The 25,009-nt window shown below is 34.8% G+C and overlaps 2 protein-coding genes, 1 long non-coding RNA gene and 1 pseudogene across 4 annotated transcripts; 3 read left to right on the forward strand and 1 right to left on the reverse strand.

Annotated features, from left to right (window-relative positions):
• Positions 1 to 6,290: 6,290 nt before the first annotated feature.
• LOC106334640 (putative Myb family transcription factor At1g14600) lies at positions 6,291 to 8,468 on the forward strand. The gene is made up of 6 exons (XM_013772958.1): positions 6,291 to 6,431; positions 6,647 to 6,723; positions 6,848 to 6,884; positions 7,409 to 7,514; positions 7,857 to 7,917; positions 8,289 to 8,468. The coding sequence occupies exons 1-6, from the start codon at positions 6,317 to 6,319 to the stop codon at positions 8,412 to 8,414; spliced, it is 522 nt and encodes a 173-aa protein (XP_013628412.1). The 5' UTR covers positions 6,291 to 6,316; the 3' UTR covers positions 8,415 to 8,468.
• A 3,289-nt stretch (positions 8,469 to 11,757) lies between these two features.
• On the forward strand, positions 11,758 to 12,630 carry LOC106330197 (putative pentatricopeptide repeat-containing protein At1g28020). Its single transcript, XM_013768718.1, has one exon. It carries the CDS (start codon positions 11,758 to 11,760, stop codon positions 12,628 to 12,630), a length of 873 nt encoding a protein of 290 aa, XP_013624172.1.
• A 1,840-nt stretch (positions 12,631 to 14,470) lies between these two features.
• Positions 14,471 to 15,412, reverse strand: LOC106334642. 2 transcript variants are annotated; one of them, XR_001268651.1, is made up of 4 exons: positions 15,356 to 15,412; positions 15,178 to 15,284; positions 14,739 to 14,857; positions 14,471 to 14,604 (listed from the first exon to the last, which is right to left on the reverse strand). It is a non-coding gene; the product is annotated as an uncharacterized LOC106334642 (long non-coding RNA). The 2 variants fall into 2 exon arrangements; XR_001268650.1 differs by having other exon boundaries at positions 15,178 to 15,406.
• A 1,946-nt stretch (positions 15,413 to 17,358) lies between these two features.
• Positions 17,359 to 18,902, forward strand: LOC106330198 (annotated as a pseudogene).
• Positions 18,903 to 25,009: the final 6,107 nt, after the last annotated feature.

Raw genomic sequence — 25,009 nt, forward strand, 5'->3', positions numbered from 1 at the left:
ATATAGTTTATAGGGGAATTGTATGTTCATTAACACTTTCGTTCATGCTGCTGCGCAAGAGTTTGCGTACACCTGCATCGGTAACTTTTAGAAGCTACCACATATTAGGTATTTAGAACATATGTGAAGACGACCGAGAGACTTGCATCAACAGCTTCGTGGTTAGACAAGTCTGGAGACCACAAAAAGGCTTACCTGAAAAGTTTGTCTCTATATTCTGCGCTTGACTCTTTGAGCGCATTTACTTCATTCGTAAGTGTTGATCAAGAGACATCATTCTTGCTTTTCTTTACTTGATTAATAACCATCTCAATATATTTCCAGATATCCAAAGGAACTAGAGAAAATCAGGTTTGCGAAGCAGACATGACTAGATAAAACAAGGTAATGCAAGAAGGATAGATGAAACTTTTGTTGTTGTCTCTTTGGTGTCACTTTGATTTGAGTGGTTTCTGGTTCCTGACAAACTTCAAGTTGTGATGTGGTTTTGTTAATTAGAGAGTTTGCTGTATGAACCGATGATTGAAACGATGTATGAAGAATAGTTTGGTGATGCAATATAGCTTAAACCAATATCAAGATATCTTCAACAGCTTTCTTGCTGAGTTTTCTGAGCTCTCTGATACGGTAAGCCCTTATTTCACGAGAAAGCAAAAAAATATTAGACAGTTTCTCAAAGTGAATGTTGTATGTTAATGCTGGACGTGAACTAACGTGATTTACTTCACGAGATATGTAACATATTTTACTATGTGGTAAGTGTGAGAGGAAAACATTTATTTATAGTAACAGTATGGAGAAGTAGATTTCATCTATACTTTCAAACCTTCTAACCACGAAAAGTCCTAAATATAAATCTTTAAGCACTGCTACTGTTGTGCAAAGATAATTTTGTTAATGTCTTAAGGGAGTTGAATTTAAACCTTATAATTCTCTTAATTCACATATTATGAGAAATTAGATAAATTCTCTCCAAGTTCCAACAAATATGTTCTCCAGGATTGATTTAAGACCAAAAAAATTAATTAACTGCCTACGATTTCACATTAAAAAGATTCAAACTTGCAAATATATATCCTTCACCTTACACTCTGGCATATCAGGATTGAGCTTCTTTGGACCCAAAAAAAGTTGATTTATGTAAAAAGAAAACTTTTGCTTCTTTTAATATAATGCCATTATATGTAAAAAAGTTATAAAAACAAAAGAGTATAGAAGATAATAATTAACAGTGAAAAAACTAACACTTCTGTGAATTATTGAATTATCTCAGCTCCGTATGTGTTATATGCGTTTGAATTTGATGTGTAACTCAGCTATTGGTTGGCACGCAAACGTAATATAATTTATCATTGGTCACTTTTACTATTTAATTAAATAGTCTGAAGAGTTTTTTATTGTTTCACAGTTTATGTTATTTTCAAAATCCAATATAAAAAGTAAATCAATTAAAACAAAATTGAAAAACAAATTTATAATATAGTTTAGAGAAATTCGCTAGGATGACCTTTTTTAATTTATATTCACAAAATAGCTCTCAAATAGGAAAATGATCAAAATAAATTTTATTAAAAGGTAAAAATGTATTTTTACAATAAAGTTAACTAATCTAGATTTAGGGTTTAGAATTAAAGGGTGAGGTTTTGAGGATACATTTTCAAAATTTTAAAAATAAAAATTAAAAATTAAAAATTTCAATATAAAAAGGGTCTATTTTGGTCATTTTTCATTGAGAACTATTTTTGTGGCGAAAACTTAAAAATGTCTATTTGAGATAATTTCCCTATAATTAATCATTGGTCAATTTTACTATTTAATTAAATGCTAAATATAAAAAGATATTTTTTCTTAATATTTGTATTTTTAACCCAAAATACTTATAATTTGAAACAAAATAAATATTAAACATAAATAGATTTTTATATGATAATAACTTCCAGTACAACATCATGAATACTCTGAAAGAAATGATGTAATTAGGGCTGGACAAATAAACCGAACCCGAAAATCCGAACCAAACCCGATCCGATGAAAATGAATCCGAACCGATCCGAACCCGACATAAATACCGAATGGATCTTGTTTTATGGTATTTCGGGTTATGGGTATTATCCGAACCGAACCCGGAATTAAATGGATATCCGATAGAACCCGAAACATTCAAAATGCCAAAAAAGAACTTGTACCAAACATGATCTCAATTCCTGATATGTAGCCAAAATACACTAAGATATTATTAAACATCTACAATAACTATCTACTACATGAAGGTTGATGGTTGAAAGTGGCGGTTGAGGCTTGAAATTTTTAGATTTTGGTTTTATTTTCATTGAATAATTTTTTCATTTCATGATAACTTTTTTTTTCGTTTTATGATTTCATTTATTGGTTTTCTTTCTATCAATAACAATGTATACCTTTCGTTTGACTTTGAATGATCATGTTTGATGTTTTTTTCTTATTTCTGAATCGATTTTACTTATGTTTTGGTTACAAAATAGGTACAAATCAAGTACTTTAAACCTGAAGAACCGATTTTACTTATGTTTTGGTTACAAAGTAGGTATAAATCAAGTTCTTTAAAACCGAAGAACCGGTTGGAACCTAAAACCCGAAAGTACACCGGGTTGTACCGGTTCTTTTAAGATTTACTAACCCCGATCCGAACCCGATAAAACCCGAACCGGTCCCGAACCGAATTTTTATATAATCCGAATGAGGCTGATTTTGATAAACCCGAAAAACCGAGATCCGATTGGACAAAACCGAAACCCGATTGGGACGCCGAATGCCGAGGCCTAGATGTAATGCCACTCCAAGAAAAAAAAAACTAATTATCAACATAGCATGGTTTATTTAGTCTTAAAAAAACATGTATAAAATTTAACTAATATTTATATTTTTGATTAATAAAAATTTATATTAAATATTTACTCTAACAATTTAAACTATTTTTAAATATTCATCCCGCTCGCAGGGCGGACCGGACCTAGTAATATATAATTAGGTATTTCACCTACTTAAACGTAATAATGCTGGCCGTCCCACGTGAAGAAAAAAAAAACGTAATAATGCACGTGACAGAAATGAGACTAACACGTGTTGTAGTTTGTCTTTCTTATAATAAAACTAGGGGGTGTCCGCGCTTTGTACGGAATATTATTTTATTGTTGTTAAGTATGATGTTTTTGGATGATGTAATTATGTGGTCACTATTTATTTGTGAAGAGCATGATTTAATATTTTATTTTGTTATGTAGTATTATGTTATAAGTTAATATATTATATGTTTGTCTTTTCAATAATGTGTTGGTGTGTGTATAATAGTATTTGTTAGTGGTGAATTGAGCTTCTGGTGTAAAGCATATTAAATTTCAATAACTTTACATTTAAGCATTTGTTAATTCTAACATTAACGGTTTCAGCGTCAAAATTATATTTAATATTTTGAACATTATTCTTTTTTTTAACAACGTCGAGCATTATTCTCCTAAGATATTTTTTTCCGTCTCCGCATCTTTGACTTGAGCCGTCATCTATGTACTTTGTTTACATTTCCGGTGTGGGTGTTTCTTACCATCACCAGAAAAATTCACCTTCGTTTTTCTTGTTTTTCCTCGTCTTCTTCTCTTGTGAGATTATATGATATTTGTTGTAAATCAGGTTTATGAGTTTCCAGTTGTGCGGTTGTTTCTCATGACGTTGTACGCTGTTCTGGTTAATATTTATCCTATTTTTCCTTAGATTTGGCTAATGTTAGGAACTACATCTCATTGGGTTGGGTCAGCGTTTAGTTGTCTTTTATGTTGTCTTCCTCGTAGTTGGCTTGCCGTTGATAGTCCCTGCTCGTCTTGGTTTTCAAGATCTCGTTTTTGGTGATCTGACTTTTATGTTATTTTCATAACTCGAGGATGGCTCCACAGTTTGTTGATTTTGTGTAGTCTCCTTTTCTTTCTTTGTTTTCTCACCTTGTTGCATTTTCATCGCTAGTTGCGTTTCTGGTAGCTCTCTATTTCGCCATGTTTGCCACTCCAGGTTTGGATAGTGTTTTTCTTTGTGTATGTTTTGTGGGCTTGGGATATTATTTCTTGTCTCAAACTTGAGCTTTGGTTTTTCCGTGGTTGGCTTTCATTCGCCCTCCTTTTGGTTGTTTTTCTTCTTCTCATGTTTTTCTTGGTAGGTGTGTAGAGTTAGTCTCTTGGAGCTTTCGTCTTTTCTATTCAGAGCTTTGTGGTTTTTCATTGGCATGACGCCTTGTATGTGGTTGTTTTGTTTATGAGGTGTTTCTTACTTCTTAGCTGGTGGTTGTAGTGTAGACATGTGTTTTCCTGTTTCGTGGCTTCGTGGTGAAGAAAACATCTATTTGCCAGCTGTATGTGAATAACTTCTAGAAGCTTGAGATAGCTACAGATTTGGTTTATTGCCCTGACACTACAAGAAAAAAGGCTTTTCTTATCATTAGCCATTATCATCTACAAGTAGATAGGATATATTAGTATATTCTAATTCCTCTTTAGGATCATTACGAATTTACGGTAACTATTCCACTATTCTTTCATTCTCTTTTTATTGGTAGATCCTTTCATTAGTATACGATTGGGTTTTATATTTCAGAAAATATTCATGCAACTAATATTGCTGGCTAATGGCTGTATGACTGGTTTACACGGTCTCGAATTAACTGTTTGAACTCAGTCCATATACTAATTTAGTATCTTTTTTATTTATAGCTACTTGAAGTTCAATCATAAAATATTGTTCTATATATAATACACATATGTATTTCGCTTTATTTATTTTTTCCATAAACCGTTTTGTGATTTTTTTGAACAATAATCTTGATTTCATAAAAAAAAACAAAGTTACACCACCAAGAGAGACTTTACGATAGAATAGAGAACTGCACATTTGCTAAGGAATGAACTATAACATTACTCAGATGAAGGGTGAAATAAAATTAGATACAGTAGATGAAACTCTATAAATTAATAAATACTATAAATGAATAAATTTCTCCAATTTTAAATTAGACCAATTCAAAATGTGACACAAATCAATAAAATAATAATTTTTAAGTAAAATTTTGTAAATATATGGTTCCATTAAAATTATAAGTTCGAAATCGGGACCCCTCTAGTACTCCTTTTGGGAAGAAGTTTTTCTTAGAAATTCCTTGATTTCTTTAATAATTCATTTGTATATACATTTATATATGTACAAACAAACCATTATATTATTTTTTGTATTCAAAATGATTTTTTTTATTTAATATATTTTAATAAGATTTAGTAAAATTATATCTAAAATCACATTTAAACTATATTAAACATATTTTATATACACCAAATAATATAATAAAATAGTATGAACGTCGAATTTCAAAAATTTAATTAATGTATATACATAAAATTAAAAATATATATATATTTTTTATTTTAGAAAATTATATATTTATTATATATAAATCTAAAAAAATTTAGTGTAGATTAATAACTCTATAAATTAATAAATATCATAATACCAACATTATTAATTTATAGAATTTTTACTGTAAATTCAAACCTACAACTTAATAATCTATAAACAATTTAATAAGAATAAATTACAATATCTAACACATAAGGGAATCGGGGGTGTTACTTTAATTATTTGGAAACTATTAAATTTCTACACTGTGATATCTCCAATATTGAAGTGTTTTGTGATCAGAAAAAAGTTTGGTTGGAAAGGAAACAGCATTTGTATAGTGTATATATTCATGGTATTTTTCTTGGAAAATGTCCAAGTTATTTTTATCATTTGGTTAAAAATAATGATAATAAGTTATAACTTGACTATTTGAGGCTTTATGTTTTAATATTTGTCGTTGTTGTCAATAACTTTTAATATGCCGGTCAGAATTTGGTTGGTAATACAGTTGTTGAAACTATTAAGTTATACATATCCTATACATCAATTCTTGGTCAATTTGACTTATTTATATAAATTTTGTATATAGTTTTATTTTATGATTTTCTAAACAAAATCGAGTAGTATTAATTGATATTTATAAATTTATGATACATATTATTAGCATGAGAAAAAAATGGTGTAAATTTTTATTTTCTCTAGAAGTTCAATTTGAATGTCTTTTAAGAGGTATAGTTAAAAAAGAAACAAACAAACAATATTTATATGGATCAAATATTTTCTTCCTAGTTATTTATTTTGGGAATTAAATCCTCTAGAAACAAAATTCTATAAATATCTGAACAAAAAATATAAATCGGTATATTACTGAAAATCAGATTACAAGTTTCATCGGAAAACATAGGCGATGGAAAAACCGATTGTTAGATTTTACACTAAGTCAAAGATGCCGCGGCTGCGATGGGCCACTGATCTCCATCAATATTTTGTTTATGTTGTTAATCGACTTGGTGGCGAAAGAAGTAAACAATATTTTTTTCAAAAACAATTACAGTTTCTCTATTAAAAATGATGTCTATCAAAACCAATATTATTTGTTTTTATTTTATTTATTTTGATACTTTTCTCTACTTTCAAAATTTATCTATATTATAATTTATAAATAATTTTTATATTACAATATATTTATAATTGTTTGACTGTATAAAAAGTATTTATTTTATTGTTAAAATTACAGAAGCAACTCCTAAGAAGATTGTGCAGGCAATGGGTGTGAAAAGTCTCACACTATCTCATGTGAAAAGCCATCTCCAGGTCATTATATACACACAAAATATGTCTATAAGTATCACTATATATGCAAATTTTCAGTGTGTGAACATTTATATTTGTCTATGCTGGTGTTTACTGAATCAAACGAATCTGTTGATCTCAATAGATGTATAGGAACAAGAAGCGGAGAGACTCAGTACAAGGTAAATAAATATCACACGCACTTTAATTTAAAGCTGTACAAGCATGTTTGTATTGTACATCTTTTTGCACATGATCCAATAACAGAGAGTTCACAGCAGATATGATAATTGTTTTGTGATGTCCATGATTTGTTTCATTTCATTTGGATATAAAATTTTAATTCGTTGGCTTGGTCTGAAACATTTTGGGCCAGAGAACAAAAGAAATTGTATCTTAAAATGAACGAAAATGGTAATAAAGTTCTAAAATGGTAACAGTCTTAAGGCATTAGCCAACTGAGTGACATATGACTTATGAAATGAACGGTCAAAATTTTAAATATTGTAAACAAGACTGGAAGAACATGTTTATATGCCTTCCACTCTGGATCGGCATTATTTGTATTGATTGAAATTACTGGGTTTATGTTGTAATTCAAAAACTTAAATGGTATTTAGTTATTTTATAAATATTTTTAAAATGTTTGAAATATCTAATATTTTGCTGTAGTCTTATTATAAATTACATGTGTGCAATTCTATAGCAGAAAGGAGAATGAGACGAGAAATGAGGTGGCGGCAATCTCAACAACACCTTCAAATCTATGAACGCCTTCGAGACGCTATCGAGTTTATGCAAAATCAACGAAGGTTCATGCGATAATTGATCTGCTATATATTATCAAGTATCTTTTAAAAAATGCAACCTCAACCTTGAATTAATAACAATTTGAACTTGTTTAACATTATTTTATTGCTTGTGTGGCAGCGTTACAATAATTTTAAACAAACTTTAAATTAATAATTTATTCTCTAAGTAATATACAAGTCCCAAATATTATGATATTTTTGATTGATTGTATTTTTGAAAAGTGGTAGTCAACTTATGATATTTTAATTGATTTCTCTAAATTCATCTAGTTGTTTATTTATATATACATTTTTTTTTCTGTTTTATATATAATGATAAACTTTGTTTTGAATTTCTTGTAGGCTAAGCGATAATAAAGAAAAAACAATCGAATTTCTGAAACCAAGTAACAAAGCTATGGAGGTATCTTGCAAGTCTCTATTTCAGTCTTCATGAGCGATCTTTCGTTTCCTTTATACTAAATTATAATCGTGAAGGATTATTAGATTCCATGAAGATCATTTAAATAGATGTTTATATCAAATCACATACACAAGATCATAATGCTAAATTTTTTTTTATCAAATGTTTACCCATAATAATGATATCTAACTATTTTCGATATTATTTTCCGATTATATTTTCTAAGTTTATGTTGATTTTGGATATGCTATCATATAAAAAAGATAATCTATGTGACAATAGAAACTTGAGAATGAATTTGTTTTTTTAAAAAAATTAGAAAAACAAGGTTGTTTATAATTATTGTGATCTATATGATTGGTTTATGGAAGGTCGTACATGCTGACGATGGTTTCGTTGCTGCTGGCGATGGTGCAAACGTTCGTTTAAACTCCACAGGAGTTTTGAAGGGGGAAGAGAAATTGTCCCTTGGACTCACTCTTGGACTCAACTACTAAGAGGACTTCGGTTCTATCCTTTTTAAGTTTCCTATATTTATGTAATTCTTGTTCCATATAATGGTATGAGAAATAAAAATGAACAATATGCGCTCCAATCAAAAAAGGAACAATATAATATAAAATGTAACTATGTGATTTTTCATCCATTATTTGGGTGAAAATATTATTTAATAATAAAGTTACAAAAAAAAAGAAAAATATTATTTAATAATAAATATTTTATAGCAGACAAGAATCTCTTCTTATCAGTTCACTGAGACCTCGTTCTTCTTCTCTGTATCAAGTTTATGCAAAAACATTTGCTAGTTACTTCACCTATATCTCTGTCCCTTTGGTGAAGCCCCTGAAATCATAGACCATTTAAATATTTTGACAAAATTTCTAGTTTATGAATGTTCTGACCTTGTAGACATTTCCAAATCCACCTTGACCAAGCTTAGTTTAAGGCAAGAGTCTGTTGGAACCCAAATTTTGTAAGTCTTTGGACTGTGTAAAATTTTGGATTAATGTGAAGAGAGAAAGTTGGATCAATTTTTTTTTGGGTTCTAAATAAAACGATTTTTACTTAAACGAAATGGAAGAGTATGAAATCTTACATTTCTTATGACAAGATAAATCTTGTACTATATATATGGCATCCCTTTAACAAGGTTCACAAGCTTGTGGGATAGTATGGAGAAGGAGTGAGAGAGGTTACACTCCAAGAAAACATCAATTAGACTTCTCTTGCGACTGTACATGGTGATTGCAATATTGTGTGACTAGTTTTTAACTAATTTACAAGTATCTAAGACTTAGGATTTAGAGTTAAGGGGTTGGATTTTGAGGATGAGTTCAAAATTTAAAAAATAAAGAATAAATATTAAAATTTTCAAAATAAAAAGAGCTATTTTGGTCATTTTATTTTTTGAGGCTATTTTTGTGACAAAAACTAATGGCTATTTGAGAGAATTGTCCTATTTAATTCATATAACACTTATATTTTTATATAATACAGAATATAATTATAGAATTTATAAAAAACAGTATAATTTTATTTTCTTGTTTTATAAATTGATTTATAATAATATTATATAGCAAATTACGAAATTATTTAATATGTTATTTTATTAAAATATTTAAATTTTAAGTAAGATTTTGTTAGATTCTTTCTTAACAGATTTTGTTATAGTTAAAAAAATATTCAAATTTATAGTTGGTTTATTATTAATGTAAATATTCAAATATGTCATATTATCTAATTCTTTAAGTGGTCTTACTATAATTTGTTAATGGTAGATAAAAAAATAGAACCCTAAATTAATTGATTAGACTAAATTTTGAGCCGCGCTTTGAAACTCGGGATATGTTTTGAAACAAACCAAATTTATATGACATAAATTTGTATTTTTAACTGTGTATCTACATTTAAATGTTACCCATGAAACATTATATTTAGTGTTCTGAAACTCGACTCTGGCCAACGGTTAAACCGACAAAACCGGTGACCCTATATGTTATCCGATCTGGCTTAAAAAAATTGTTATTTAAAAGTTGTATAAAACCCGCAAAAAACGATAAAACATGGGACTCGACAATCAGTTGAACCGATGGATGACCCATTATGTAATACGGTTTGACTTAAATTGTCTTACTTAAAGTATTATAATTCATGAATGTTTAGATGAATGGTGGATATAATATGAATGTGATGCTTCAATTTTACAAAAGTTAGATATACAAATTTTTAGTCAAACTAATTTATTATTTTGTTGTAATCGTAATGGATCAATATTTGAGAAGATGCATACTAAAATAGAAATAAATTTGAGCATGAACGATTCGTATACATAAATAGAAATAAATATAATTTCTTTTTCATTTGTTTAGTTTAATTTTATTGTTAACATGCTATTAGATTTTTTTCGATGTTTTGTTTTTTTGTTTATTTTAAATTTTCAAATTTAATTCATATTAAATACTCTAATTATTTTTAATACTCTAATTTAAATATATATATATATATATATATATATATATATTTCAATATTAAATTATTTATTAGTTTATATATATTACTTTATTATTTGTTTTATTCTGTTATTTTATAATTTGTAAAATAGCTAATAAATGGATTAAGTTACTTTATATTTATTAATTAGTGTAGTAATTTAATTATGAATATAAATTATGTATATAGAAATTTTATAGAAATTTTATTTCTTATTATATAAATTAAAAATGAATCAATATTCGTTTTAATTATATCTTATATTAATTATGAATTTTCTTATTTAAAATTAAATATTAAAAAATGTATAGTTACATTTTAAATAAAAGATATTAAAATATATTATCAAAATGTAGTCTTAGAAAAAGATACTTAATAATATATTTTATTTTAAAAATATTAAAATAATTGGTTAAATATGATATATATTTAATAATAACTAAGTTAGTTGTAGGAGAAATAATGGAAAATTAAATTAATGTAATGGTCTAACATAGACTATTTGTAAGTAGATAAAAAGTTCTCATGTTTTAATAGTATTGATATTAAAAATATATTTTTAGTTTTAGTATTTAATTGAAGAAAGAGAGGGCTAATGGTATTTTGTCAAAAAAAAAAAGAGGGCTAATGGTAAATCTGTAAATCATATTTTAAAATTTTTCTGTTTTGAGTTGTATTTTGAAACCGACTTACATTGTAAAAATAAAAAATTATATATTGAAACAGGGTGAATAATTCCTATTAACCTCAGATTAATTTCACAGTCAGCAACACGCAAAGCTTATTAAAGACACATAAACCCTAAGCTCTGAACTTGAGCATCATGATGATCCATAGTCTTCGGCAACACGCAAGGCGTTCGCTCACAGCAGCAAGGCTCGTCTCTTCTGCTCCAACACAAACCCAACCCTATCGACACCGAGTCAAACTCTACAGACTCGGATCGATTCAGATTTACATCAAAACTCAAAGATCAGTACAGTCCTCGAGCAATGGAGACAACAAGGTAACAAGCTAAACCCTTCGTTAGTGAAAGGAATCTTCGAGAAGCTCCGCGACTCCAAGCAATATCCACAAGCCCTAGAGGTGTCAACGTGGATGGCCGAAGGTAACGTATGCAGTCTCCTACCTGAAGACTACACAGCACGTTTTCATCTCATCGAGAACGTTCTAGGGTTTAAAGAAGCAGAGAAGTTCTTGGAGAAGGTCCCAGAGAATCTCAGAAACGAGCATATGTACACCACTTTACTAAAGAGCTACGCAAAGAAGAAATATCTTAATAGAGCCGAAGCTGTTTTCAATAAGATGAGAGAGCTAGGTTTGCTCTTGAAACCTTCACCGTAAAGCTCCATGACGTCGCTCTATATCTCCGTTGGGATCCGAGGCAAGGTAGATGAGATTCTGAGAGAGATGGAGGAGAACAACGTTGAGCTTGATAGCCTTGAGATGGCGAAGGCTTATCTAAGAGTTGGTTCCAAGAGAGAAGCGAGAGAGATGCTTGTTAAAGCTGAGGAGCTGAATGATCCCAAGGAGCTCATGAGGCTATACGGTGAAGCAGGAGACAATGGAGATGTTTACCGTATGTGGAATCTATACAAGAAGACAAGAGGGGAAGACAATGATGGGTTCTTAGCTTTGTTTGCGTCTCTCTTAAATCTTGATGGTATCAACGGAGCAGCGTTGATGTACTACAAAGAGTACGAGTGGTCTGGTCTTGAGTTTGATGTCCGGATCCCAACTATGTTGGTGTCTGGTTTCCGCAAACACGGTATGGTGAAACAAGCTGATGTACTAATGAACAAGACTTTAAGGAACATAAGATCTGGTAATAAACCAATCACTCCGTTGCTAGAAGAGTGTGGGAAGCCTTCAGAGTTGAGAGACCTCATCAAGAACCTTCAAGATTCAAATAAGTTTACCAAAGCACGTGAGGCATCTTCATGGTTTTGTGATCAAAAGATGATTAATCTTTTTCCGGAAGATTATGCAAATAGGCTTGATCTTACTGAGAAAGTGTTGGGTTTGAAAGAAGCATATAAGTTTTTTGAAACAAGCATCCCTGAGACTATGAAGGGCTACTCTTTCTGCACTACACTCTTGAACATGTACACTATATCTCACCAAGATGTTGGTGAAGCTGAAGCTATCTTTGAGAAGATGGGAGAGCTAGGTTTCCTCTCCAAGCTTTCACCGTTTATATTGGAGAAAAGATCTCACATCTAAAATATGAAAGAGACTTGAGTAATATATAAGAGACTTGGGCCAATCCAGTAATTGCCAATTGGTTTTAAGTTGGAAGCCCAAAAAACTTATCATGGTATTAGAGCGGGCCCAATACTCTGACCCATTAATCCGGCCCGTACAGTAGTCCGATCATCCCATTAGCTGATGGTCCATAGAAGGCTCAGTTCCGCCGAGATCGCTAGAAAATAAAGCTTGATTTCGGAGGGGGTATGATGGATTCTGCGAGATTAATGGTTATATGCACTATTATTTCGAGGGAGGGTATTGGAAAGAAGATCCCACATCGGAAATATGAAAGAGACTTGAGTAATATATAAGAGACTTGGGCCAATCCACTAATTGTCAATTGGTTTTAAGCTGGAATCCCAAGAAACTTATCAGTTTAAGTCGATGATATCTCTCTACAGTGTGCTAGGGAAACGAACAGAGATCGAGAATCTTCTAAGGAAGATGGAGGATAAGAACATAGAGTTGGACAGTGTCACAATGAACAACGTTTCGAGAGTAAGGAACAAGGTAGGAGAGATGGGTGTCGTTAAGTCTTTCTCGAAGTTTGATGATGTACAAGGAGCACAAAAGATGTATGGAGAGTGGGAACAATCATCAGGAGGAGCAGAGTTCGATGCTAAGATACCTGGTGGCGAAATGAAGATTAAGAGGTTTATGCAAAATATGGTGGGTGTGGTGCTGATTATCTGTTTAGTGATTGCTCTGTCCATGATCTTGCATGCTGCAGCTGCCGACCCCGACTTAGCGTTTTCTGTGGCCATGCTATGCTTGTTTGCATCCACCTTCCCCTATTTATTATTATTATTACTAGAGCCTTTTCCGGACTACACCCAGATTGTTTTCCATATATTTTAGTTAAATTTAAATTACTTTGTAATTTGTATCTATATATATATATATATTTATACTTAGACTGGTTACGCTATATACTATAAGAACTCACACTATAATTGGTAAACCTTATTAATATTAGTAATGTCAGAACCCTTTAATCACATAACATGCATATATATATATATATGTGTTAGATTTATTAATTTATATGAGCCACCAAATTTCTAATCCCAAAGCAGAAATAATCTATGGTAATGTTTCTTTACATCTGTGCATATGCTTTTTGTTCCTGTTGTCTAACGTTTTCGTTTTCTTGAAGGAAAGAAGTTTGGATGATAATTAATGACACGTTTTTGCTTTTTGCTTATAAAATATAGCTTTGGTGTGGAATATTTATGTTGTTCATACTTTATTATGATGAAATTACAATATTTAGCTTGGTCAGTTTATAGAAAACTAATATTTGTACTGTTGCTCTTTTCTGGTATGTATGCTTTCTCTACAGTTAGCAATTTAAGTCACTTTTGAAAATGCATTGATTTATAATATGCTGTAACAAATATTTATTTTGTTAAAGGTTTCATTTCTTACTCATATCACCAATTTTTAAAATCTTTCAACATCACAATATTGTATCTGTGAGATAAATAAATTAAGGTATTTAATTTGCAAGAATATTTTCTTCAAAACTGTTAAATTGATGTTAGTTTGTCATATGTACGACTTGCTTATTATTTTTTTTTTAAGATGCAAAGAATATGCGCGCTACAACAAAAATATTATTTCAACTTGGCATAACTATCATCAGAACTAACACTAATCCATATTTCCATGTTAATATCTTAATCTCCTTCTTTTTTTTTGGCTCAACCTTCATACTTTTCATTAACCCAATAGTTTACACATTATCACCCTCCACTAAGACATTCAACCAACTTGGCAACATAATACAATATAGGGGCACTATTTAAAAAAAAAAATAGAGATCTTCCTTTGCAATTTTGTCTGCCATTCTATTCCCTTCTCTAGCTTGAAAGACTACCATGTGATCTCTTATCTTTAAGTGCACGAGTTGAATATCTTGGATATGGGGGTTGAGAGCAGGCCTTCCTGCAAATCATACCAAAGATGGATTGAACTCGTGAGAACGTAGACACTTGTTCATATTTGCTCAACTGGTTTTAGAAAATCAGTCATAAGCAAAGTAACTATTGCTGTAAAAAAGTAAACGCAAATATACTTACCGCATCATAAATTGCTTTCTTTTTTGTGCAACACCAATTTCTGTGTCACTAAAATCTGTTGATCATTACACATTGCAAATCATGTAAATCTTTTTGTCCACCATCACGTGCTCTAAAAGCTGCAAAAAAGAGAAAGAATAAGATATGTTCATACTCAGTTCTCAAAAAAAAAGAGTTCATATTCAAAGATTTGTTTGCTCTTGATTCACACTACACAAACAAATTTATATGATCAGGTCATCGGAGAAACATATATTTGGTTATGTTCCACATCAGGAAACAAATAACTTGGTCGTGGCTTTTTCTTTCTCAAACATTACTCTATTCTCATTGCTAACTTAAAAGCCATAACATGCAGGCCAACAGAGATTCAGGGAAAAGGTTGCAGATCTACCGGTAATTCTGAAGATTCAAATAAAAAATAACTAATAAAGGTTACCAGCAGAAGCTGCTGAGTCAGGCTCCTTGATGTCGACAACAACACACTTGGACATCAAAGATGCTTTAGCTATGGCTGAAGCATACTGCAAGCAACATCTCACAACCCTAAGAAAAACACTCGGTTAGCATGCAGAACGGAGTACTTCAATCTGTAATTAAGTAATGATCATTTTCACTTTGGTTGGATCAATGGATCCTGCTGACAAAAGATCTTTGTATGTGCCAGTTGCAACCGTATTAGGGTTTGGACAAAATGAGAAAAGGAGATCTCGCGTAGGTGAAGAATAAGGTCACGATGCTTTCAATAAAATGGGTTTCCTGGGCCATTCAGATTAACATGCGGGGTAGTAAAGAAATTTAAACCCAACATCCGAAATCACTTGATTACGAGGCAAAACCTTATAACATGATTGAGTGATTTTTCCATCTGACGTGGACAGTCTATCTAAGGCTCTTATTCCACTTTTATTACTTGTTTGATTATTATTATTGTTCCTCTTGTTCTCGTCTTGACCAGATTCACAGTGAAAGTTTTATAAATGAGTAACGATGTAAACACAATATTTTATTAGTTTATAGAGTTATTAATTTATAAATGTTCCTCTTTTGTTTTAGATTTTTTTTCATTTTTTGTTCAGATATCTCAAAGAACGATCATTCTCAACAATTTTGTTTTCTTTGTTATTTTGATTTTAATTGTTTTAATTGGTAAAATTCGAGGAGAAATTAGTAATAAAGTTATATTTATTTGCTTAGAAAGTTTTAATGAGTTCTTTTAAGAATTATGCTATGTATAGTAAACATTGGAGATATGCTATGTGTTCTATACAGCGAGTAAGGCTGTCAAACGGGTGGCCTGGCTATGAATGGTCCGTGTCCAAATACAAATGACGTGGATTATAATTTGATAAGAGTCACAAGCCTAATTATACCATGCGCGTTAGTGAGTTTTTGGTAAGAGTCACAAGCCAAACTATACCATGCGCGTTAGTGAGTTTTTGGGCAATATAGACATGGCCCATCCAATAATCTAAAACAAATAAAGTTTTAGCTCATATCAAATATGGGGAATAAGAATTTTGAGTTAATTTTTTCACCGAAAATGTGAAATCGAGTTTTCCTACGAAAAGTGTACAATCAAGTTATTCTACACACAAAAAACTTTTCCGGCAAAAAAAAAGAACAAATTTTCTCGCAAAAAAAAAAAACTAATTGTGGTTTCACTAAAACCGCAAAATCGAGTTTATCCGCAAAAACCAAAAAATTGTGCTCTCCCCCTCCAAAACCACAAAAAAACTTTCTCGCGAAAACTGAAAAATAAGTTTTCTCACCAAATCAATTTTCTCGTCAAAATCACAAAATCAAAAAATTTCGCTAAAATCACAAAATTGAGTTTTTCACCAAATTCGCAAAACCGAACTCTCGCAAAAATGAGTTTTTGCCAAAACTACAAAACAAGTTTTCTCTAAAACTGTCGTAAAACGACAAAGAATTTCCCTAAAAAAGCTTCCCGCAAAAATCGATATCATAAAGCTTTTAAAACTCCAACAATTAGATCCACACTTACGACCATGTATCGATAATAAAAATAGATCGAAGAAGAATTTAATAAAGATTAAGAATCTAACAGAAATTTTTTTTATACCTTTTAACTCAAAAATGCTAGAGTTTCGTGTTGATAACACGTTATAAGTATATAACTAAAAAAAATTGGAAATTAGTGTGTGTTATTCATGAGTAATAACCATTTATATAAGAATACAATAACTTTGAAACAAAGGATAACATAGAGAATAAGTAAATAAGTAAAGTTTGGAGAACAAATATATTTGAACTCTCCATAATAGACATAATTACAATATTTATAACAGTTTTGAACTTATATATATTTTTCATAATAGGCATAATAAAATTTATGAAAATTTATAACAATCTAAAAAAATATATATATATTTTCACAATCCATATAACTATTAAAAACTATCAACTCTTAAAATTCACAAATTCTACACAAATTCATCTCCTAATAACTTCTTTAATTTTTTTTTTTACTAAATAACCCCTTTAGTTACTTACGGTATTATTTCCCCAACACTCAAAAACCTTACGTGATAAACACGACTAAGTTAGTGTCTCGGTAAGTTAGGTAGCACAAAACCCTAAGACTGAACTAGAGAGCATGATTAGTCTTCAGCAACACGCAAAGCGTATTCTCGCTCACAGCACCAAGCCTCGTCTTCGTCTCTTCTGCTCCAATTCAAACGAAACCCTATGGGCCTCGAACCAAGTCCTGCAGAATCGGATAGAGTCGGCTTTAAATCACAAGGCAAAGATCAGTACAGTGCTCGAGCAATGGAGACAACAAGGTAACAACTTGAATCCTACTCTGGTGAGAGGAATCTTAGAGAAGCTCCGTGACACCAAGCGGTTTCCACAAGCCCTAGAGGTATCAGAATGGATGGTTGAACGAAAGATGTGCAGTCTCGTACCTGAAGACTACACAGCACGTTTGATCTGGTCGAAAACGTGTTAGGGTTTGAAGAAGCAGAGAAGTTCTTGGAGAAGGTCCCTGAGAATCTTAGAAACGAGTCTATGTACACATCTCTACTAAAGAGCTACGCAGAGTCAGGGAACAAAGATGTTGATAGAGCAGAAGCTGCTTTCAAGAAGATGAGAGAGCTAGGTCTGCTCTTGAAACCTTCGCCGTACAGCTACATGATGTCTCTCTACAGCTCCGTTGGGAACAGAGGTAAGGTCGACGAGGTTCTACGAGAGATGAAGGAGAACAACGTCAAGCTCGACAATCTTGACATGGCAAAGGCTTATCTAAGAGTTGGTTCCAAGAGAGAAGCGAGAGAGATGCTTGTTAGAGCTGAGGAGCTGAATGATCCCTCCTCGTATGAGGAGCTCATGAGGCTATACGGTGAAGCAGGAGACAGTGGAGATGTTTACCGTATATGGAATCTATACAAGAAGACAAGAGAGCAAGACAATGATGGGTTCCTAGCTTTGATTGAATCTCTCTTGAATCTTGACGATATCAACATAGCAGCTGAGATGTACTACAGTGAGTACGCGTTGTCGGGTCTTGAGTTTGATGTTCGAATCCCAACGATGTTGGCGTCTGGTTTCCGCAAACATGGTATGGTCCAACAAGCAGACATACTAATGAACAAGACTCTAAGGAACATAAGATTTGGTAATAAACCAATCACTCCGTTTCTGGAAGAGTGGGGGAAGATGGGGAGCCAAGTGAAGCCTTCAGAGTTTAGAGACCTCATCAAGAACCTTCAAGACTCAAATAAATTATCCATAGCACTTGAGGCATCTTCATGGTTTTGTGATCAAAAGATGATTAATCTTTTTCCAGAAGATTATGCTGATAGGCTTGACCTAACCGAGAAAGTGTTGGGTTTGAAAGAAGCTGATAAGTTTTTTGACACAAGCATCCCTGAGACCATGAAGGGCTACTCTGTCTACACTACACTCTTGAACATGTACACTAGAGCTCACCAAGATGTTGGTGAAGCTGAAGCTATCTTTGAGAAGATGGGAGAGCTAGGTTTTCTCAACAAGCTTTCACCCTTTAAGTCGATGATTTCTATCTACAGTGTGTTTCTAAAACGAGTTGAGATTGACAATCTTCTAAGGAAGATGAAGGAGAAGAACATAGACCCTGATAGTGTCACAATGTACAACGTTTTGAGAGTTAATATAGAGTAAATATGTATAATGGGTAGTGTAGTCATTCATATTAACCTAGTACATCTTGTATTGAGTATATATACGTGTAACTCTCATTCTAATAATACTATTCAGTCATCAAACCTTATATGGTATCAGAGCTATTGATCCATTAAAAATTGACCTAGCCGTCATTTTCAATACGCTCTCTCTCCTGTAGTCTCTCCTTCTTCAAACCTCCTCAACGTGAACATGAACAATGTCACCAAGCTCACGGCTTCAAACTTCCTCATGTGGAGTCGTCAAGTCAGTGCGCTGCTCGACGGTTACGATCTCTCGGGCTTTCTCGACGGATCTGCCGTTCCTCCACCTCCGACCATTACAAACGAGGGTGAGGTTACCTCGAACCCAGACTATCTCTTATGGAAGCGTCAAGATCGCTTGATCTACAGTGGTTTGCTCGGCGCCATCACTGTCTCCATTCAACCATTTCTGTCCACAGCAACGACGTCGGCTCAAATCTGGGAGACTCTATCCTCTACCTACGCAAAACCCAGCCGTGGCCACATCCAACAACTGCGCCAGCAGATCAAAAGCTGGACCAAAGGAACCATGAGTATCGATGATTACTTTCAGGGATTCAAGACTTGGTTTGATCAAGTCGCCTTATTGGGCAAACCTTATGACATTGAAGATCAGATCGAGTTCCTCCTTGAAGGTTTACCGGAAGATTACAAGCCGGTGAAGGATCAGATTGAAGGTCGTGAGTCCCCACCATCGCTCACCGAGATTCACGAGAAGCTGTTGAACCATGAGACCAAGCTCCTCTCTAAAACCACAAGCTCCTCTCCAAAACCACAATGGCAGCGGTTCTTCCGGTCACTGCCAATGTTGCCCATCACCGCGGCTCCTCGAACAACCATCCCAATGCGCAGAAGACCAGCTATGGCCAGTCCCGCAACAACAACTCTCGTCCTCACCAGACCTGGCAACAACAGCAGTTCAGTCCGCGCAATGATCAATCTTCGCGTGGCTATCAGGGTCGTTGTCAACTGTGTGGCGTCCATGGACACTCTGCACGTCGGTGCAATCAGCTTCAGAGCGCAGCTGCCTCCTACAACCCGAGCTCCAAGGCCTCGTCATCGGCGTGGCAACCTCGTGCTAATATGGCCATGGCTCAATCGTATAATCCAGGAAACTGGATCTTGGACAGCGGCGCGACACACCACTTGACAACCGACTTGAGTAACCTAGCTCTGAATCAGCCGTACACTGGTGGTGAAGATGTCATGATTGAAGATGGCTCCGGTCTCCCGATCTCGCATACTGGTTCCACAACTCTTACCACTCCTTCTCATTCCTTTAACTTAAATAATATCCTTTATGTTCCTAACCTAAAACGAAACTTTATCTCTGTTTATCGCTTGTGCAATTCCAATAACGTTTTTGTTGAATTCTTTCCTGCACATTTTCAGGTGAAGGATCTCAGCACGGGGGTCCGGTTGCTCCAAGGCAAGACTAAGGACGAGCTGTACGAGTGGCCCGTGACTTCATCCAATACCATCTCCCTTTACGCCTCACCAACACCAAAAACCACTCTCTTTTCATGGCATTCCCGATTGGGACACCCATCTTCTTCTGTTTTGCAAGCTATTATTTCTAAGTTTTTATTACCGCTTTCTTCTACTTCTCAAAAAGAAACCCCTTGTTCTCATTGTCTCATTAATAAAAGTCATAAACTTCCATTTCACACAAACACAATCACCTCAACTCAACCTCTTGAGTACTTATACACTGATGTTTGGACCTCCCCAATTCTCTCTGTCGACAATTTCAAATACTACCTCATATTTGTCGATCATTTCACCCGATACACCTGGTTCTATCCTCTGAAACAAAAATCTCAGGTCAAAGAAACCTTCATCCTCTTCAAGGCTGTTGTCGAAAAGCACTTTGGGAAGCCGATCAAAAATCTCTACTCTGACAATGGTGGCGAGTACATCGCTTTGCGGAGTTTCTTGGCATCACACGGGATCTCTCATTTCACTTCACCTCCCCACACACCTGAGCATAATGGCATTGCAGAAAGAAAGCATCGACATATTGTCGAAACTGGTTTAACTCTTCTTCACCAATCGACGATACCAACAACCTACTGGACTTACTCTTTCGCTGCTGCAGTGTATCTCATCAACCGTCTCCCGTCTCCGGTAACTCAGCACCAATCGCCATACAAGAAGCTGTTCAACAAGGAACCTAACTATCTCAAGCTTCGGGTCTTCGGCTGTCTTTGTTTTCCCTGGCTCAGGCCCTATGCGCAACACAAGCTCGACAACAGATCTCTTCCGTGCATCTTTCTGGGATACTCACTCACCCAAAGCGCATATCTTTGCCTTCACCTTCCGACTGGTCGCATTTACACCTCGCGCCATGTTCAGTTTGATGAGACGCAGTTCCCATACACTCCACCGAAAGCACCTCTGCCTCAAGCCACCGAAACCACCACCCATGCTCCACACACTTACATACCGATCTCACAGTCACCACTCGTACATCAAGGCTCGTATTCTCCCCCGTGCCCGGATCTTCACAATCAGCCGGTGATATCATCACCGTCTCCCTCTGTCTCTGCCATTCCATCAGCAGAACAGAGCACAAGAAATAATTCTTCAAAAAACTTGATGTGTCGAGTTTTAACCCGATTATCTAACTGCAAGTGCACAGTAAAGTACGCAGTAGTAATGCGGGATCGAATCCACAGGGACCGATGATCACACGTAGAGTTGCAGACAAGTTAATAGCTACAGCGAACGAAGATATATTTTTGATGGTTTTTATTTAATTTTCTTTAGTGTCACAAAACATAAACAAGCTGTAAAAAGATGATTTAAACGATTTGAAAACTATTTTAAAACAAACGTTGGGCATTGGGAATTCTCAGGGATTTCTTTTTAATCAAGATACAATTAATGGCAGACACAGGGATATATTAAGAACCGTCTAGAACTCAAACACGATATTAGAATTAACCTACTTCCGTAGCGCTAATTCTCTATGTTATAGAAATCTCCACACTAACTTCCGCTGAGTTTCAATTTCTAAACAAGCATTAAGAACAAGTTCAATATGTTCACAAAGCGCAATAACATCAACTTCCGAGGGTTAAGGACACTTTGCTCATCTAAAGTATTTTCGGAAGTTCAAACAATCACTTTCGGTGCATCAAACAATCTAATATCATGAACTAAGTGATCAATTCAGTTCAAGCAGTAAGAAATCCATTAGACGAAGAACCAAAACGTAATCCCTTAGTCTACACACGTTTTATGAATCAAAACATCAAGAAATCCCCTATGAGAACCCCTAAACCCAACTAGATGACTACTCACACATAACTAAGCAAGAACAAAACGATTTTGATGAAGAAAACATGATAAGATTGTATTAAAACAGAGTAAAGGTTCAGAAGATCTTCTCCAAATGGTTTTCAGATGAACTCCTTTACAAATCTTCACAAATCACACAAAACAAGTTACAAAACTCTCAAATCTCTCTCAAGAACTTGTAAATCTCCTTCTTGGTCGCCCCTGGTCTTTTCTGAGTCTCAAAGGTCCAGTTCTTTTGTGAATTCTTGAGGGGAGTGGGTAAAAAGGAGTGAAAAGCTCGTTTGTGCGTGTGGAGCCCGTAGAGCATGGGATCGGCCGATCCACATGGACCGGATCGGTCGATCTAGGGCATGAAGGCGTGGGATCGGTCGATCCACGTTGTCCGGATCGGTCGATCTGTGGCTCTGTGCGATCAATACTTCATTCGGTCCATTGTTCGGTCCATCTTGCTTCTGAATAAATCCCGAATGCGTTCTTTTCTTGCAAGCTATCTAGTAACCTGCATATTACACTTAAGAACACCAAAACGCATCAAATAGACCAAAACATTAATTAAAACCGACCATTTAATTGCTCCAAAACGAGTTTAAAACCGTTAAAAACACGGAATATCAGGTACGTGTATTGGTTCTGTGCAGGTACAAGCAGAGACTCCACAACCAACTACCTCACAAACCTCGCCTTCTCACTCTGACCATCAACCAACAGTCACCACAAATATCCCACCTCCCGAACCAAATACATTGTCTCCCACTCCACATCCTGAACTTCTCCAAAATGTCCACCCGATGCAAACCCGTGCCAAAAATAAAATAACCAACTCAACCCAAAAGCTTACCCTTCTCGCCACACCTGAAACCAAACCCATAGTTCCCACGACCGTGGCCCAGGCAATGCGAGATCCCAACTGGAGACAATCTATGGAAGATGAGTATAATGCTCAGATCAAAAACCATATGTTTGAACTTGTTCCTCCGAGACCGGAACAACATGTTATTGCTACGAAATGGGTCCACACAGTTAAATATTCACCTGATGGCACGATTCGCAGGTACAAATCAAGATGGGTGGCTCGTGGGTTCAGACAAGAATATGGCGTGGATTATGCAGAAACTTTCAGTCCTGTGGTCAAGACTTTGACGATTCGCCTTGTTTTTGACGATTCGCCTTGTTCTTCAACTTGCTGTTAGTCGCTCGTGGGTTATCAAGCAACTGGACGTCAATAATGCCTTTCTCCAAGGAACTCTAACCGACGAGGTATATGTGTCTCAGCCACCTGGTTTTATTGATTCTGATCGTCCTCATCACGTATGTCATCTCAAGAAGGCGCTTTACGGTCTTAAACAAGCTCCTCGAGCCTGGTACCAGGAGCTCCGCAACTTTCTTCTTCAAATGGGATGCACGAACTCGGTTGCAGACACGTCCGCTTTCGTCTACATACATGGCACACAAATTGTCTACATCCTTGTATATGTCGACGATATTATCATTACGGGAAGCAGCACTAGCTTGGTCGATGCCTGCATACGTGTTCTTGCCTCGCGGTTCTCTCTCAAAGAACCATCTGATATCAGCTACTTTCTTGGTGTCGAAGTAACACGAACTCCAGCTGGTCTTCACCTCATGCAACGCAAATACATCATCGATCTTCTCACCAAGACGAAGATGTTAGACGCGAAACCGGTTGCGACTCCAATGCCTATCTCACCAAAGCTCACCATCACCTCCGGTCAACCGATGCAAGATCCGCGTGAATTTCGTATGATTATGGGAAGTCTTCAATATCTATCTTTCACGCGACCCGACATTGCCTACAGCGTCAACAAGCTTTCTCAGTTTATGCACTGTCCAACTGATGAACACTGGCAAGCGGTGAAACGCGTCTTACGATATCTCGCTGGAACCCTCTCTCACGGCATTCTCTTCCGCCGCGATACGCCTCTGTCTCTCCACGCCTACTCAGACGCTGATTGGGCAGGGGACACTGATGACTTCATTTCAACGAACGCGTTCATCCTATACATTGGAGCAACACCTATTGCTTGGTCTTCGAAGAAACAAACAGGAGTTGCTCGCTCATCAACAGAAGCTGAATATCGGGTTGTCGCAAATACAGCTGCTGAGCTGCGATGGGTGTGCTCATTACTCACGGAACTTGGTGTCACTCTTACTCAACCTCCAGTTGTCTTCTGTGATAATGTAGGTGCAACATACCTCAGCGCAAATCCTGTCTTCCACTCCAGGATGAAACATCTGGCCTTAGACTTTCATTTTGTGCGCGAAAATGTTCGCTCAGGAGCTCTGCGCGTCACTCACGTCTCCACCAAAGACCAGCTCGCTGATGTCCTCACCAAGCCATTACCAAGACCACACTTCACAGAGTTAATACGCAAGATTGGAGTGGTTTCCCTCCCTCCATCTTGAGGGGGTGAGTGGAGTAAACATTTACTCTCATTTCTTCTTTGTCTGTTCATTTTCTTTCTTCCATGTTTTGTTCCTCTTAATTACGCCGACAATTTACAATCACACCTTATAAATTAGAGATCTCATACTTTCACGGGATTAAATTTCCGATCGCATATACTGACATCACCGAGGTTCATGTTTTTCACCGTACCAGGCTTGACTTGGATCATGCAAGACTTGAGAAAGATCATGCAAGACTTGAGAAAGATCATGCCAGACTTGAGAAAGATCATGCCAGACTTGAGAAAGATCATGCCAGACTTGACTTGGGTGGTGAAGAAACCGAAGACGGAC

The sequence above is a fragment of the Brassica oleracea genome, chromosome C3, assembly GCF_000695525.1.
Source record: "Brassica oleracea var. oleracea cultivar TO1000 chromosome C3, BOL, whole genome shotgun sequence".
In the NCBI taxonomy this organism is placed as follows: Eukaryota; Viridiplantae; Streptophyta; class Magnoliopsida; order Brassicales; family Brassicaceae; genus Brassica; species Brassica oleracea.

Bases quoted from the DNA above. Each gene is read 5' to 3' on its own strand.
- LOC106334640 (XM_013772958.1), top strand. From the start codon at position 6,317: ATGGAAAAACCGATTGTTAGATTTTACACTAAGTCAAAGATGCCGCGG. The intron at 6,724-6,847 runs GTCATTATATAC...TGATCTCAATAG, and splicing joins ATGTGAAAAGCCATCTCCAG to ATGTATAGGAACAAGAAGCG. The intron at 7,918-8,288 runs GTATCTTGCAAG...GGTTTATGGAAG, and splicing joins CAAGTAACAAAGCTATGGAG to GTCGTACATGCTGACGATGG.
- LOC106330197 (XM_013768718.1), top strand. From the start codon at position 11,758: ATGACGTCGCTCTATATCTCCGTTGGGATCCGAGGCAAGGTAGATGAG.